Source organism: Bos mutus, chromosome 19 (assembly GCF_027580195.1).
Source record: "Bos mutus isolate GX-2022 chromosome 19, NWIPB_WYAK_1.1, whole genome shotgun sequence".
NCBI classification, from domain to species: Eukaryota; Metazoa; Chordata; class Mammalia; order Artiodactyla; family Bovidae; genus Bos; species Bos mutus.
In genome coordinates, this window is record NC_091635.1 from 43,986,633 (window position 1) to 44,005,029 (window position 18,397).

An 18,397-nucleotide genomic window follows, 5' to 3' on the forward strand; every position below is an offset into this window, starting at 1 on the left:
AAGAACGCTAAACCTATTACTCCGCACTTTGGCTAACTGGGAAAAGCCTCAGAACCTCACATTTCCTTCTTCCCACAGTGGACACCTGGAGCAAAGGTCCAAAAATCCAGTTGTTTGGATAATATATCCAAATATATTATGGAAAGTATCCAACTTTATGATAAATATAAGAAAGAGAAGAAGAATATTATCATGGCCTACAGCTACAGGTTAAAACAGTAACACTTAAGACTGACAAGGATGCAGCAACAGCAGTCAGGACCCTCACACACTGCTGGGAAGACTGCAAGGACTTCCAGGAACACAGCCAGCTGGCCTGTGTGTCACCAACGGGAATCTAGCCCAAGGAACAAATAAGCCATATGTTAACAAAGAGGGTCAAGGCACAGCTTGACTTGTCAGGGGAAAAAAAAGAGAAAAGGGATGTCTTATCAAGTCATGGAAGACAAGGATTTTTTTATATAGAAATATATTCCTTACTATACAAATACTAAAATAGCTTTTATCCTCTCTTAAAATAAAACTGATTATCTTATTATTATTGTAAAAATTGAAAATCTTCCAACAAAGAAACTCCTAGGATGGCGAATTCACTGGTGAATTCTACCAAACATTTAAGGAACAATGCCAATTCTCACAGACAGTTCTGAGAAATAAAAGAGGAAGAATGATTTCCCATCTCACTCTATGAGGCTGGCAATTACCCTGATACCAAACTCACTGTAAGAAAAGAGACAGATATCTCTCTTGTGAAGAGATGTAAAAATCCTCAAAAAATTAATAAAAGCTAAATTTACAGCAATATATACAAAAGAAGAACACATAGTCAAGTAGGGCTTCTCATGGGAATGCAAAGCTGATCCAGTATTTAAAAATCTATCGCTGTCATCATATCAACAGAAGACAAACCATATGATTATCTGATTAGTTATATAAAGGTAATATGACAAAATTAAACATCCATTTATAGATAAAGCTCTCAGCAAAGTAAGAATAGAAGGAAACTTCCTTAACCCGATAGAGGGTATCCACAAAAAACCTACAGCTGGCATCATACTAGCACCTTATTCCTAGATCTGGAATGAGACAAGGATGTCTACTTTCAGCGCTGCTGCTCAGAATTACACTTCCTAGCATGTGTAGTAAGACAAGAAAAAAAATGACAAAACACTGATGGAAGGCATTTTTTAAAAAATTAAATGAAGATGGGAATTCCCTGGTGGTCCAGTGGTTAGGACTCTGCCCTTCACAGCTGCGGGACTTTGATCCCTGTTCGAGGAACCAAGATCCCACAGGCCAAGCAGTACTGTCGGAGGGGAAAAAAAAAACCTAAAAAGGGTGACTTTCAGATTTATATACCTGAGTTCTCTTCACCGGTGGCTGAGACGGTGAAAAAAAATCTGCCTGCAATGCAGGAGAAGACCTGGGTTCGATCCCTAAGTCGGGAAGATCCCCTGGAGGAGGAAATGGCAACCCACTCCAGTATTCTTGCCTGGAGAATTCCATGGACAGAGGAGCTCTCGTCAAAGGCTGCTTACAGACCACTGTCCACTGTCACCAAAAGACACAGCCCCTGCTTCGTAAAGTGATGCACTCTGACTGCCCTGGAGATTTGTTACACCTTTTCTCTCTGCTTCCTCAGGAACACTCAAGCACTGTTCTGTCCTGGCCATCATAGTCTTGTGGGGTCTTCTTTTGGGACTGAATATCTGGAGATTCTGAGGTTGGCCAGCAAATATCATGACTTCCTGCCTAGTTGTGTTTTTATGAAGTCTTTACAGCTAATTTGGAATTTGAGTTTTCTGTATTACTTAGTTCTATTGAAAAAGCACTTCTGGGTTCCCCCACCTCTTTCATTCCTCCAAAAAGTTTCCAGAGTAGAAAAAATTCAGAACTAAGGTACTGCTATGCATCTACTCGAAAAGGCAATGGCACCCCACTCCAGTACTCTTGCCTGGAAAATCCCATGGACAGAGGAGCCTGGCAGGCTACAGTCCATGGGGTCGCCAAGAGAAGGACATGACTTAGCGACTAAACCACCATGTTAAAACCTCTGAAGTTGGACTTCCCTGGCAGTCCAGTGGTTAAGACCCACACCTCCAATGCAAGGAGTACACGTTCGATCCTTGGTCAGAGAACAAAGATCCCACATGTTGCACAGTGCAGACAAAAAAAAAAAAACTAAAAAAAAAAAACCTCTCACTAGTATCTTCAGCCTGGTCTTCTCCACTTAACTCCACACTTGTATATTCACTGTCCACTCCACATCTTCACTTAAATGTCTTATAAGGAAATTAATTTGTGAAAGAACAAACTGATATTCACCCAGAAACAGGTTCCTCAAAAGGCCTCACCTACTTCAGTAAATGACAATTCTACCCTAAGTTACTTACTCCGAAAACCCGGAGGTTACACTTTTCTCATACCCTACAACCACTTGTCAATAAATCCTGTCAGTGCTTCCTTCAAAATAAACCCAGATTCTGACCACTTATCACTAACTTCTGGTCCAGGTTGAGCTGTCAACAAGATTAACCCTTTAATGCTGAGCGCAGCTTTTCCCTCATTTCTGGTTAACATTTTTGCCCCTCCTCTCCAGCCTCCTAACTGGTCTCCAGGCCTTCACCACTTTCCAGACTTCTTTCCACCCAGCAGCCAAAACCACCTGTAAAACGCACATCAGATCACCTCATTCATCTGCTCAATGTCCTCCAATGGCTTCCTGTCACATTCTAGGTCCAAGCGGAGAGAGACCTACGGGGCTGGACTGCCAGGATCTGAATCTCAGGATAACTATAAGAATCTGTACACGGAACTCCCTGGTGGTCCAGTGGTTAGGACTCCACGCTTCCACTGCAAGAGGCACAGGTTCCATCTCTGGTTAAGATCCCACATGCCTCACGGTATGAATCCCCCAAAAGAATCTGTACAACCTCAGGCAGGTGGTTTAATCTTTTTACACCTCAGTTTCCTCATCTATATAACATTTCTACCTCCTGAGCATGTAATGAGGATTTATAGACATTAACTCATTAAATTCTTCAGAACTAAGAATATCCTACTTTTCTGGGGCTCTCTCTATGTGCCTGTCTCTATTAACTCCATTTATACCAATTACTTCCTGTTCTCCATATTTTCCCTCCTCCATATCTTTGGTTCTTGCTTTATTTCCCTACCTGAACTGTCCTTTCTAACTCTGAGATAAAGCCTTCATCATCCCCTCATCTAGAAGTAAATTTCCCTTCCCCTATATCTCACAGCATTCAGGATTTTTTTTTTTTTGGGTTTGACTGTCTAATCATATTTTTTTAATGGTGCTACGGTGCTACCAGTTTCTTTATTTTTAGCCACGCTGAACGGCATGTGGGATCTTAGTTCCCTGACCAGGGATCGAACCCATACCCTCTGCAACGGAAGCATTGGAAGCGCACAGTCTTAGCCACGGAACCACCAGGGAAGTTCCTCAGAATCTCTCTTATCCTAACTTATAAACTATTAGCCAAAGGTTCTTGTTTTTTCTTTTTTTAAAAACTTTGCATTCCCAACCATACCAAATAGTGTAAATACCATCAGAGTGGAATAAGCGTTGAATGAAATGGTCAGCATCATTCAGAAAGACCTCAGGTGAGCAAGAGAACTGTCCTTACATTTTAGAAAAGCAGTTTCAGACAGAGATATGGATAGGAAAAAAGTATAAGAAATATTCCTCAGATTATCTGTAAGGAATGGTTATAACTCCTTGTGAACATCCCAAAGCAGATATGATTCTATGATTTCATGTCATCCTCTCTCTACAAACAAACTAAAAACTACAGAATCCTTAGTCTACTTAGGAACCACCTGTCTTATCTCATCCAAGTCTATAATAAAAGGTCTGTGGGGAAAACTTCTGTCTGACAACATACCCCACACCTGTAATAAGACACAAGCTTCACCCGGAAAGAACTACACATCAAGCCTCCAGAGGGGATCACTCTAACAAAACAGAAAACACCAGCAAAGCTGTATTCACCTGGGACAGGGCACTGTCTCAATAAAAGAAGAAAGTGATAAGGTTTCAAAGACCCTATAGTTAAATTATCTTCCTAATCCTAGTAGAGATTATGCCCAGCTGGGATTTTACCAGATAAAATTATATTAGACTGAGATTTTTGTTTTTTTACGATATGAAGAGGTAGTAATTAGTATTAAAGATACACTTGGTAATGACAGAGACCAAGCTTGTACAGAAAAATAGAGATCTCCTCCAGCTTAAATTCATTCACCAAAGGTAATGCTAATGTTCAAACAAGGCAAGCATTAAACCAAATGCACATATTCCAAGAAACCCCTTTCTAACAGCTACCAACCATGGCATTTCTAACAGAAAGCCCCCAGATTCATTGATATTTCCTCCATCAAGCAGCAGTCTAGGGACTTCCCCTGGTGGTCCAGCAGTTAAGACTCTGCACTTCCACTGCGGGGGGTGAGTCTGAGTGCTGGTCAAGGAAGGTCAACCAAAACAACAAAAAAAAAGCAGGCTCTAAGGATCTCCCTGACGGTCCAGTAGTTAAGACTGGGCAGCGGGCACGGGTTTGATCCCTGGTTGGGGAACTAAGATCCCACTTGTTTCAAGGCACGGCAAAAAATATCAATAAATAAGGCAGGGTCTACGTCTCCTCCCTGGGATCTGGACTCTGTGAGCAGTTGAGCAACAAAGCATGGCAGAAATGATGCTGGGTTAGTCTCCAGGCTCGACCTTAAGAAGCTCTCAGTTTCTATTTCCTACCTCTTGGGATGCTGATTCTTGGAACCCAGCCAGCAGGCTATGAGCAGGCACAGGCAGTCCACAGAGAGGCCCCAGGAGCCAGAATCAACCTGCCAGCCATGTCAACAGGTCATCTTGGAAGTCGATCCACCATCCTTGGTCAAACCACCCCAGCTGACTCCACATAAGCAGAGATGAGTTGTCCTTGCCATACTCTGCGAACTGTAGTTTCCTGAGCTAAATAAGTGACTAGAGTTGTTTAAGTTTGGGGGTGGCTTGTTACACAACAATAAGTAACTGGAACATGACTTCCCCCCTCGTCCCGTCCCATTGATTGACAGTCGCCACTGACACAGTCCCAGGGCAAGGATATAATCAAGGGTTGTCAATTTCAGTACCAGCTACCAAAACCTGGCCACACTGCCTAGGGGAGGACCTGTGAAAGTGCTAGTGGAACTTTACTTTTTGATGTTCTTGGAAGAAAAAAGTTAACAAAAAATAGCCAGCTGATTTACCACTCGATTTACCACATCATGTTACTTGTGAAAGGCAGGGTAGCACAGTGGTTAAGAGCACAGACTGGGGTGAGACGCTCAGGATTTAAATATTGATGAGTCAGTCTCTCTCTGCTCTCATTTCCTCATGGGGAAAGAGAAAGACAGTAACCTCCGAGGCTACCAGGATAAGGAAGGCTGTTAAAAGGAAGATTTTTTTTTTAATTAATTTATTTAATTGGAGGATAATTTCTTCACAATATTGTGGTTGTTTTAGCCATACATCAACATGAATCAGCCACGTGTACAGTATGTCCCCCCATCCTGAACCCCACTCCCTCCCCACCCCATCCCTCTGGGTTGTCCCAGAGCACCAGCTTTGAGTGCCCTGCTTCATGCATCGAACTTGCACTGGTCACCTATTTTACATACGGTAATGTGCATGTTTCAATGCTATTCTCTTAAATTATCCCACCCTCACCTTCTCCCACATAGTCCAAAAGTCTGTTCTTTACACATCTGTGTCTCTTTTGCTGCCTTGCATATAGGATCGTCATGACCGTCTTTCTAGATTCCATATTTTTTTTTTTTTTACAGCACAGCATACGGGATCTTAGTTCCCAATCAGGGACGTACTGGAGCCCCCTGCAGTGGAAGCATAGAGTCTTAACTACTGGACTGCCAGGGAAGTCCCCGTTTTTATTTATTTTTTAATAAATATATATGTATTAGAGAACCAAAATCAGCTTCTATTACTCACATGGCAACGTCGTCAAGTGCTGCAACAATACCAACACTCCAAGGTCAACTTTAGCCACACTTCCCTCCAAACTGAAAAAGCCCGGTAGGGTGGAGAACATACAAGCTTACACCACCACCTCCTCTCCAAACACTATCCAGGCTCAGAAAGCTCATTATAGATGGACTCAGTAGTATCCAACTCTTTGTCACTCCATGGGCTGTACCCTGCCAGGCTCTTCTGTCCATGGAATTTTCCAGGCAAGAATATTTGTTGTTGTTTCCTCCTTCAGGGGACCTTCCCGACCCAGGGATCAAATTCCCATCTCCTAAATGGGCAGGTGGATTCTTTTACCACTGAGTCACCTGGGATGCCCTCATTATAGGTAACAATTGCAAAAAATAAAGTTTAAAAAATTAAGCACTTCGCCAAACATTTACAGCAACCGTGGAAGACTACTCTCCCTCTGGGCTTCCTTGGCATTGGGCAAAGCAAGGCTATTTGCAACAATAGGGCATAAGCTGACTATGACAATGCTTACAGGAGAAATGAGGATTACAAAGTTCCTTTATTCACAAGTAACCAAGAATTATTAAATAATTTTCTGAACTAAGACAAAAGTCTCACCATCAAAGAAAATTTTCTTCTTCCCAGATATGCTCTTATAAAAATGAGATTTCTCAATATCCCAGATTCTTTACTTAATATTAAACTACCAATGCATAGAATATATTCTCAGGGCTCAAGTCTGAGTAACAGTGATATTCTGAGATATTTCTACACACTTTACAGATCAGCAAATATTTTATCAGACTAAGGGAAGCTAAAGAAAGGAGGTGGTAGAGAAGAGACAGTAAAAATATGGTTTAAAAAATAGTATAATCGGGAAATTTTAGAAGCAAGGGAAGGCAGGAATATTCAAGACAGGAAGTCAGGGAGTGGCCGGGAAGGAGGGGACCCGGGCATCACCTGAGGCTGGGCTGGAGAGACTGTTAAGAGCTGGCCAGTAACAGGTTTCTTTGACATCAGCAGCTCGAAGCATTTCAGAAACTTCAGCATAGACTGGGTTGAGCCACAGGACAGGGCCTGCAGGAGTATAATCACCCCTCTGACTATGAAGTCCTTAAAAAACTAGATAAAGTTTACCTTTATTCAAGTAGGCGTATCTGCCTGCGCCCTCCCCCCAAACACAAGACGGTGCCCCCAACACAAACACACCATTCACATCTTCTGCCGTCATGGCCAATGACCAGCATTACTTTAAACAACAAAAGAAAACATTTTCAATCCACATTCAAAGGAAAAATGACAAAAATGCAAAGGTCTGACTAAGGTAATACTGAGCTTAACTGTCAGTTAATCACCTGCCAAGAGGGGCCCAGTCAAGCACCTTTGGAGGAGGAAGGAGGAGCTAATGGGTTAGGCCAACTGTCAGGCCACAGGCTGCAGAAAGGAGGTGGATGCAAATCAATGTGTAATTTCTAATGTCGTAACCTAAAAACATTTATTGAATGACTTAAGAAATAAACCTAAGTAGGTCATCTATTGGCCGGGTTCCCCTGGGTTCACAGAGGAAGAAGTTACCGGTAGAAGAGCATCCGATCACCATCACCAAGCGAGAAAAGTCACAGAAGACGGGAAAAGAAGAGAGCTAAGGATATGGAGAAACTGTACATTTCCACCCTCTGGCATGAAAAAGACTAACAAGAAGCAATATCGCTGTTTGTTGTTTAGTCGCTAAGTCGTGTCTGACTCTGCAACCCCATGGACTGTAGCCTGCCAGGCTCCTCTATCCATGGGATTTCCCAGGCAAGAACACTGGAGTGGGTAGCCATTTCCTTCTCCAGGGGATCTTCACAACCCAGGGATCGAATTCAAGTCTCCTACATTGGCAGGAGAATTATTTTCCTGCCACAGGGAAGCCCAAGAAGCAATAAAGACCAGTGTTAAAATCATGGGACCCAGACTGACTGGGTTCAAATCCTAGCTTTGCCATTTACTAGTTGTGTGACCCTGGGTAAGTGACTGGACTTCCCTGTGCCTCAGTATCTTCATCCATAAAATGGGTAACTAAACCTATTTCATTGGGTTATGAGAAGCAATAAGTGAAATGCTTAGAATAGCACCTGGCACATGGTAAATGCAACTTAAAACTGCAATATTACACTGATTATTATTCTTATTATGAGCTGAGATATCTGGCCTGAACCTATTAACTCAGGAAGCCCTGTCATTATACAGAAGTCCCTTCTGCTCAGAAGACTCACTAATGGGAATATCTCTATCAACAAGGGACATAAGCAGAGAAGAGATTTGTTAGTTCAGAAAACTGATTACCCGGGGAATAACTAAGTCGATGTTAGGTACTAGACTCCTTACTTCTCTGTCAGTATTTTTCTGGTTATTAAGTCATTCTTTCATTGTAACGTAAGGGGCAAGGGGAGGTGTCAGAAATGAGACAAAGCATAAACTAGTGCATTCTGATCATGCTGACGGTTCAAATGACTTGGCTGGTGGAGAACATGGCAACATTAGCTTAGAGAAAACTTTCAGATACTCTCCATGCCTTATACAAGAGACTGAGAACAAGAGTAACCCGGAACAAGCATTCACAATAAAATCCCACGATTCTCACGACTTAAAACCTAGAGGAGAGCTTGCTACACTGAGGGGTGTATGGTGAACATCAGGCGAGCTTTACTTTCCTCAATCAAAACTGGGCTTTGGTTCTCAGGAAAAGTTATTTAGAAACAGGACTACAGAGAATGTATCTCAGCAAACATGAAAACAAGGAAAAGGGAATTTTTCTAAGACAGGGAGCAATGGGTGAAGAAATAGAAAATAACTGGTGGCAGGAGAGGCTTGTTTTCCACTTTATTTTACAAAGACTAAACATATATACCACATGTATCTACACACAGTACGTTTCCTTAGGCTGTCTTTCACTGAAACCTGCTCTTTTGGATTCACAAAGGAAAAAAAAAATTGGGGACCTCTGAATTTTTAAGATGGACTTTTGAGAGATATTCTGTTTATCTCTATTTACCAGGAGGAAAGAAGACCTAAACACCATGGTGCACTATGTTATCAAGCAAAGGAAGGCATTTTAAACACTTTATCTCACTTCATGCTCATAATAACCCTATGACTACATATGAGAAAAGCGAAGCAAAGAGAAATAAGGAAATGGCTCCAAGGTAATACTGCCTAGAAATGACAGAATAAACTCAGGACTCTTTAGACCAGAAGCTCCTGGATGCTCTGAGTACTTCCCGCTACTGCCCAAGGCCTGAGAGTCAGATCTTTTAATATCCACTTGCCTGAATGTTAACGTCTGCCCACAGAAGTAAGTGGGCGCGCTGGAGTAGAGAACACCGGACGACTCGGCATCGTTACGAAGTGCTATGTTTCTCCGACTGCTCAGGCTGTACCCCTCAAAGCCAGCTGTCCACTCTTTTTAAAAAGCAAAAGATATTGAAAACTGTTAGAATCATTTGGGGAAAACCTTCGACACAGATATATTAAATAAAACTTGGAAGTGGAAGACGCCACTCTTAGGAGTCATGGGCAAGTTCAATAAAGGGAAAAATTCAGTGATAGGGTGTCATGGTTAATCCTACATACCACAAAGATTTTAGTCTCTTCTTGCACATTTGTGGCAAGGAAGATCAAACAAGCATTATCCCTTACTACTCAATAAAATCATGTTTGAGCTTATTCCAACCTAAAAGGTAATTAAGAAATGAGTCTAAATATTTTTAAAAAGTAATACGAGAGATCAATTTCAAATCATAAGACTTTTTTTGAAAAAAAAAAAAAAAAAAAGCCCCTAGCAAGATATACATTGAAGGTTTGGGTTAAATACTGCAGTCTTCTAAGGCAATATTTACAAACCTTTGCTTTTAGGGACGTTTCTACTCCTATCTGGCACTACTTGGGGAACCTCGTGTGCATGCATGCTCAGTCGTGTCTGACTCTTTGCAACCCCGTGGACTGTAGCCCACCAGGCTCCCCTCTGTCCATGGGATTCTCCAGGCAAGAATACTGGAGTGGGATGCCATTTCCTACTATAGGGGATCTTCCCAACTCAGGGATTGAACCCACATCTCCTGCATTGGCAAGCGGGTTCTTTACCACTTGAACCACCTGGTTAGCCCATTTGGGGATGAATGAAAATTTATCAAAATCCACATGAAATAATCTGAGCAGGAAGTAAAAGATGTGTCTCATGTCATTCTCCATCAATTCAGGGTCTATCCTTAGGAAAAAGGGTTGTCAGTGGGCTGCCTTTTAGCAAAGAATACAAGTCTTCATACATAGGAAAGTTTCAGGAGTAAGAGGGCAACGGCATACCATGCGGCACCAGTGTGGAATGACCGATCTGGGGGACGCTCCACGGACTCCACTCCTGTCGGCCGTCTCCTCGGGCGCAGACTCTGAACTGATAATCAACGTTGGGGTCTATGTGCAACACAATGAATTCCGTTTCAGAGCCTACATATACATCCTCAAAATGATTGGAAGTACATTTACGGAACTGGAGCCTGTAATCTTGGGCGGTAAAGTCGTCATCCACCTGGGGAGAAAGGCTTTATGTTAGGCAGAAGTCAGAGAACAACTTCTCTCAGCATTACAACCTAACTCTGAATGGGGGCCTTTGGGACTGAGCAAACAGGCCCATATGCTGAATATGAGCTGGTCTCAGGAAGCTCAGAGAAAATATGACATCATTATTTCCCTTCTTTTCCTTACTGAACCATGTGTTTTTATTTTATTTTTTTTTTTTGGTGCACTGAGTCTTCATTGAAGCACTTGGATTTAGTTGCCCCTAGACATGTGGGATCTTAGTTCCCCAACCAGGGATTGAATCTGCATCCCCTACACTGGCAGGCGGATTCTTAACCACTGGACTGCCACAAGTCCCTGAACCACGTGCTTTATAACCCCGGTGTGATATGAACAGATCTGCTTCCTTTGAAGTATCGATGTGTTTCCTACACAATAAAGCCCAAGATAAGACAGTCAAAATTCAAAGACAAGCATCCCACAACTACATTATTCATGTAACTAAGAGAGAGGTAATATCTGAAATATATAAAGGACTTTGTAAAATGTAATATGTAAAACTTATAAAAGAAAACAAGGCAGCCAGCAAGGGAAATGCATAGAAGACACGAGTCAGTGTTTTACAGAATAAGAAATATAAGCAGCTGAAAATATATAAAGATATGCAGCCTAACTTGTAGTATGGAAAATGCAGTCAAAATCCACCATGAGGTACTACACTGGCAAAGATATAAAGTCTGACAATGCCAAGTACCGGTGAAGATGCAGAGTAAGAGGCATGTGTACACCACTGGGAGAAGGACACTCGGGGACAATCACTTTGGGAAGAGTTTGGTTATCTCCTGGTAGAGTATAGATCTAATATGCTACCTCATAGTTTTACAGCTAGGTATATACTTTAGAAAATCTTAAATGTGTATGCAAGAAAGCATGAATAATAATACTTATAACAAAAGAACTGACAGGCAAAAAAAACCAGAAATACAATAAGAGTCTTTGTTTTGAACCAACAGAAGTATCTACTTCTTTCTTCTGTACAAAGGCTTCATTTTTAAAATTTCATTAAAAACAATGAAAAGAATAAAAAATTAATCAAAAACAAGAAAAACAATTTTGTAACAAAAGTAAAAATCCCATTTAAGAAAAGTTTCCAGAAGCTGACCACCCACCTCTGAATGATGTATTTGTCAACAGCCAAGATATTATGACTCACTTGGACATGGTTTTTATCTAAAATATGGTAATTCACATGCATAATATGACTTATCACATGCTTAATATGACCAATACACAAAATTCTTGGTAATGCTGAGAGTGTGGGGGAAAAGAACATACTTTTGAACTTTTATTTCAGAGGTACTAGTTCAATGTTGAACAGAAAAATATCCAACAGCCAACATTCACTAATACCTTCTGAACTTTTCTAATAAACAGAAATGGGAGCAATTCTCAACTCACCAAGTTACGTTTGGGAAATGTGTGATGGCAAACGTTTTGATACAGAGATTTTAAAAAGTACCTTCAAAACTGTTCATCTCAAAGCAACAGCTAGTTCAAGTTCCCTATGACCTTAATTGTAAAGCAAAAGGCACTTTTGTTCACGCAGAGAAGAAAACAGTAACTAATAAAAAAAATTGTAAAGGCCCCTAAAACTCAAATTCATAATGCTGAAGCCACTTCTACAGTTCTGAATTACATACCTTACACCACCGTACGATGATGCCTCCAGGTTTCTCTATCAATTCTTCTATCTGTACCGGTGGGCGAGATGCTACCGTTCCATGTTTAAAAATATGGTCTTTCACTATGTTAAGAATTGAGTCATCCAATTGAGCAGATAAGCAAGGCACGTCAACTAGTAAAGGCACTTCTGGTAGGCTGAGGAAAGAAAGCTCATGTTTATGAGACTTTTAACCAAGAGTTAAAAATACAAGGGAGTATAGCTTTTAAAATTGCATATCACTATGTTGTAGTGGGCTTCCCTGGACGCTCAATCGGTAAAGAATCTGCGTGCAATGTGGGAGACCTGGGTTCAATCCCTAGGTTAGGAAGATTCCGTGGAGGAGGGCATGGCGACCCACTCCAGTATCCTTGCTTGGAGAATCCCCATGGACAGAGGAGCGAGCCTGGTGGGCTACAGCCCGCGGGGTTGCGAAGAGTCAGACATGACTGAGCAACTAAGCACAGCACACGTTGTATACCCCAAAACACATACAACACTGAAAATCAACTATACATCAATTTTTAACAAATTAACAAAGAATATTTTATTTGTCATTTCACTTATTTATTTTTTGACTCAAACGTGTGGCTTGTGGGATTTTAGTTTCCCAACCAGGGGTTGAATCCAGGCCCTCAGCAATGAGAGAATGAAATCCTAACCAGTGCACAGCCAGGGGCTTCCCAACAAGCAACATTTTCAATCAGTCACATGCTGTAAGGACGCAGGAGCCGCTGGTAAATAATGCTAATGGCAGTGGGGATGAAAAGGGATAGGATCACAACTGTCAAGTTTATGTCAAAAGATTTGGTTTACTGAGTTGTGACTCAATTTTCTTTGTTTCAACTGAAGTACAGTTGCTTTACAGTATTGCATTAATTTCTGCTGTATGGCAAAGTGATTCATTTACACATACTACATGCATTCTTTTTTATATTCTTTTCCATTGTGGTCCATCATTGGTTATTGAATACAATTCCCTGTGCTAAACAGCAGGACCTTGTGGTCTGAGCCATGACTCAGTTTTAATGATATGTCCAGAATTTTTAAAATTTAATGATTCTCTTACATGTTAGGATTGAAGAAAATCTGTAGTAGTTCTATTTCATAGATTACAATCCCGACTATTCCACACTAGTAATACTGGTAATGGGTAGTGAAACTTTGAAAAATATACTATCTCCTTGAATCATAATTTTTAACAGGAAAAAGAGGAGAGAGGGAGAGAGAGAGAAAAAAAAGAAAAGCAGTTTAAGCCCAAGAGACACGCGCTCTCACCTGTCCAGCTGGATGTGCGAGGCTTTCTTGGTAAAGCTCCAGAGCTTTTCATTCTGTTCTCCTATACCTCCCCGAATGGCGAGCTCACCTACAATCAGGGATAAGAGAACCAGTACAGGAAAAACGGTCACCTGTGTTAGGTGGGTCTCCGCATCTCTTGAAAACGATTCTTATGTGATGTCACAAATTCCCCAAAAGCAAGTGTAGGAACTATTTCAGCAGTGACTTTAAAGTGAAACACAGAGGAACAGGGTACATGGTGGCTGCATTCTGCCAGAGATGAAAGATTCTGCTCTGCAAGTGGAAACCTGGTTTATCAACCAAGTGTATGGCCAGGTCCCCAGGGACCCTGTCCTTCCGCAGCCCTAAAGAACACTACCAGAACGGTTTTCTGTCTGACTGTGCCCTGGAGTCACTCAAGTGTTTTGAGACCACATAACAATGACCCCACCCCTCACCAAAAGGAAAACAGAGGCATACTAACACTGCTTCAGAATCCTCACAATTCCATAAATAAGTTTTTATCCCTTGGGAAGGGAAAGGAGGAAAAAGTTTGAAATTTAAAAATATTTCTGAAGTATAAAAAAAAAATTTAGCAGCAGATGCTGTAACAAACATGTATGTGCCTCAAAGGATTTTATTTTCTAAAATAAAATCACTGGTTAGGCCTCATGCTGATGGGTACACACTCTTGACCTGTGCTGAACTGCTGCTGAGTCTGTTTCCAAATGCTGAGCCCCCAGGGAAAGACATTCTGCAGTCCTGCTAAAAAGAATTTTCTCAAACGCACTGTTATGGTCAGTGGCAAATAAACACTTGTCCTTGAAGAGAAGCTGGAAGTGGAATCAGCATGTACACATAACACTAGTACTATATTCTAAGTGAGACCAGAAAGGGGACTGACTTCTGGCTGAAGTGACAACTTGCGAGCCATACACACTTTTTATTCTGTGCCACGCACAGCACTCAATGAAGAATGGACGGCATTCAGGCTCCCTCCCTGAGTCCTCTGTCCTTAACTGACCTCTAAATGTTGGCATCTCTCAGAGTCCCACCTTGTACAGCCTTCCCATCTCATATTGCACCCTCCCCCCCCCTTTTTTTTTTTAACTGAAATGTAACTTTTACTTTAATGTTTTTAATGGAGAAAGAAAGACGGGTCTTTGAAAATGTCATAGTTCAGGTAAACCTAAATTCTAAGAATAGTAAGAGTGAGCCTGAACCATTTGAAAGTACAGAGATGGGGTGGAAGGTGGGAGGGAGGTTCAAGAGGGAGGAGACATATATATACATACCAATGGCTGAGTCATGCTGAGGTATGGCAGAAACTAACTCAATACTGTAAAGCAATTATCCTCTAATAATTTTTAAAAAAGAAAGTACAGAGAAAGAGTGGAAATATGAACATCCCAAGGAGTCATTTTAATCATATTGTGCTCTCTCTTGATGACTTTACTTATTCCCATGGATTCAGATGCGTTGTACACACCACTCCACATCTCCAGGTAGGATCTCTCTCCTTAGCATCATACCCACATTTCCAGCTCCTGATATCTTTAGCACCTCAAGCTCAACATACCCAGAACCAACTGTCTAACCACTCACCCTCCCCCTTCATGTCCTGAGTCAGTCAATGGTACAGTTCACCAGTCATCTAAAACCACACTGGCCTGGGTCATCCCAAACCCTTCTCTTCCTCCTCCATCCTATAACTGGGCAATCGCCAACACCAACAGGAAGAGCTCAGTAAAATCACCAATCATTCTACGTCCAAAAAATCTTAAAACCTGCTCTGCTTTACCTTCATCTGTCACGCCTCTGTCATTTCCTATCTGGACTGCTGCCATGGTGTTCTCATTAGGCACTTTTTAGTTCTTTAAAACTCCTAATACAGTTTCCAAACTGTTGGCAGTGTCTTTTTTTTTTTTTTAATGTAACTCTGTGGCCTAAAAGACTTCATTCAAGACCTCCCAGATATGCCATTCACTTTATTCTTGGCATGACTTCTGTTTCCAGTCTTGCTGTGAACTCCTTTTCCTCTTTTGCCTGCTTGATGAATTTCTTCAGCCTTTGTGGAAGTTCTCCTGTTGGAAGCCACCCCACCCTCTTCCAGAGCTAAGCATTTTTCTTTTTGTGCTCCCATGAGGTCTTAGATCTCTCTCACCATATGTGCCTCTCTCACCGGCCTGTGAACCCCAAAGGGCAGAACTAGTACCTTTTTATTTAATGTACCTGACAAAGACCTACAGGAGGGAAGGAAAGAAGGTAGACAGACGTGGAGGCAGGAAGTTAGCAAGGGAAGAACTGGGCACGCTTTAACCAAAGTAACTGACTACATTCAGGAATATAACCACTACAGTCTCAGGAGTAAACACCAATCCTACTCCTTAACCTTCTAAAAATAACAATGGAATTAAATCATCAACACCCTTGAAGACTACGTGAACAGATTCAAAATGATCGCAAAGTTGCTGTGTTAACTAAGAATGAGAGACTGTTATCATAGAACCATAAGAAAGATCATTTACTGTGTTTTGTAAATTACTATAATTAGTACATGAATTGCAACTTACCCTAGGATACCTCACTGTACCCCTGTTATCCTATTATCACAAACTTTCCCAAGGTACGAACAGCCTAAGCACCCAGAGATGGCAGGAAGCCTGCTGGTGCCCTGGGAAACCAGCACAACGTCGACCTGAATGGGCCGCATTTAACAGGCTCCCTGGACTCCCACCTTCTTGGACTAAGTCCTCTGCAGTGTTAACTCCGTGTTCTATCAGCTTCTGGCAGTCATCTAGTGGTTTGATGGTCTCCTGCTCAATGGTGTCCACCTCTTGCAAGAGGGTCACCAATCGCTCATCCAGGAGCTTTGCAAGCGTTCCCTTTAAATCATTAAAATGCTGTTTGAGGACATCTCTTGTCTGGGATGCACTCTCCTTGATCTGAAACGAAATAACGTAAAAACTCAGAGTCTCTAGGAAAGGCTGATCCACAGGCATCACCCATAATAATCTCAAGGCACTACCCCAACATCACCTTCCAGTCACTGGTAAACCAAATGTGATTCATCTGTGCAGACCTGCTCAGTGTTTGCCTTCAGGTGAGACAGAACAGCCTCACACCCTGATCCCATCACTCACAGACGAGGTCAATCGGATTAGGCTATTAATAATTAAATACACCATGCTTCAATGCCCTTGTTCTTCAAATGAGGATAATTACGCTCGCCCGATGGAGCTGCTTGTGGATTAAATAGTCTACGCCCTGCACTTGGTAAAATAATCGGCACATTGTTGCTTTCAATAAATAAACATTAGCAATAATATTATCTCCACAAAGCAGTTTTCGGAAATAGTAATGTTTCAGTGCCAAAGAAAAAAATCAGATTAGGAAGAGATTAAAATTTATTTTACTGGAACTTCCCAGACGGTCCAGTGGTTAAGACTCCATGCTTCCACTGCAGCGGGGCATAGGTTTGATCCCTGGTCAGGGAACAAAGATCCCACATGCCATGAGGCCCACCCTCCCCCTGCCAAAAAAAAAAAATTCATTTCACTGAAAAGTAGAAAAGAAATGATAGCTTTAAAAAGCGCAAAACAACAACAACAACAACACTGTGGACAAAATGCCCTCATTATGGTTTAAAAAAAAAAAAAAAAAACTAAGAATTTATTTACAATCCAAAAGGTTCACAGGAAGCAGAAGATGTTCAAAGCACACCTCTGGGACAATGACGTCATCCTCTTTGAGTCACGGTCCTCTGTGAATTTCAATGAGAGGTTTATAGACCTTCCCAGAAAAAATGAATAATCCCTACCAAAAAGAAACTGATTCAATATCAGAGATTACAAAGTCCCTCAGATCCCAACCACAGCTTGCCCAGAGCAGTAATTCTGAAACTTGGTTTGCAGAAGAATCACGTATCAGACAATCTGTTATAGCTTAGATAGCAAGGCTCCACCCCAGAACTAGCTTGGAGAAGGGGTCAGGGGAACATACGACGGGCAGAGTCCTCCTTTTTCACAAGCACACCTGTGACTCTGCAGCCCATGCTTTGAGACACACTACCCTCGATCCTCAGAGCCCAGATTAAGAATGGTTTGTTCTAGGAGATATGACAGAAAAATCCTTACATCTCACAGATATTCTGAAAACAAGTCAGCTGTCTGTACAGACACCTGATTGTCTTTTTAAGCATACAGATAACACACAATTCACCTTTTCTCACTTAACAGGAAAATTCTAACTATACACTAGTCAGCTGAATTTAAGCAAGCTCACATTTTGTTGTTGTTCAGTCACTAAGTCGTGTCCAACTCTTTGCAACCCCATGATCTGCAGCATGCTGGTTTTCCTCTCCTATCTCCTAGCGTTTACTCAAATTCCTGTCCTTTAAGTTGGTGATGCTATCTAACCAACTTCATAACCAAGTTCATACTGTACTTTGCAAATATTATATTAATTTCCTAAGACATATTATGTTTATTACCCTAACCCTTTGCTAACTTGATCTTAGAAAGAGCATTTGAAGGCTAAGAGAAATCCACCAAGAAAAGAATGTATCAAAATGTGGATAAAGCCCAATATTTCAACAGGTAACAGAGAAATTTTGAAAACTTTCTACTTATTCTCTAACACTAAAACTGAAAACCAGAATACAAAATTGTTGCCCAGGGGTTTCCCTGGTGGCTCAGGGGTAAAGAATCCGCCTACCAATGCAGGAGACACAGGTTCAATCCCTGATTAGGGGAGATCCCACATGCTGCAGAGCAACTAAGCCTGTTCACCACAACTACGGAGGCTGTGCTCTAGAGCCTGGGAGCCACAACCGCTGAAGCCCGTGGGCCCCA

The 18,397-nt window shown here is 41.6% G+C and overlaps 1 protein-coding gene and 1 non-coding gene across 2 annotated transcripts in view; both read right to left on the reverse strand.

The window, feature by feature from the left end:
• The window catches only part of CRLF3 (cytokine receptor like factor 3), a 41,009-nt gene that overhangs the window by 9,615 nt on the left and 12,997 nt on the right, over positions 1-18,397 (reverse strand). The window contains exons 2-6 of the mRNA XM_070390410.1: positions 16,282-16,489; positions 13,545-13,632; positions 12,247-12,424; positions 10,334-10,556; positions 9,301-9,433 (exon numbers count right to left, since the gene is read on the reverse strand). Coding sequence (XP_070246511.1) covers positions 9,301-9,433; positions 10,334-10,556; positions 12,247-12,424; positions 13,545-13,632; positions 16,282-16,489 — 830 coding nt within the window. The remainder of the gene's footprint in view (positions 1-9,300; positions 9,434-10,333; positions 10,557-12,246; positions 12,425-13,544; positions 13,633-16,281; positions 16,490-18,397) is intronic.
• On the reverse strand, positions 5,068-5,198 carry LOC138984009 (small nucleolar RNA SNORA30/SNORA37 family). Its single transcript, XR_011461370.1, has one exon. It is a non-coding gene; the product is annotated as a small nucleolar RNA SNORA30/SNORA37 family (small nucleolar RNA).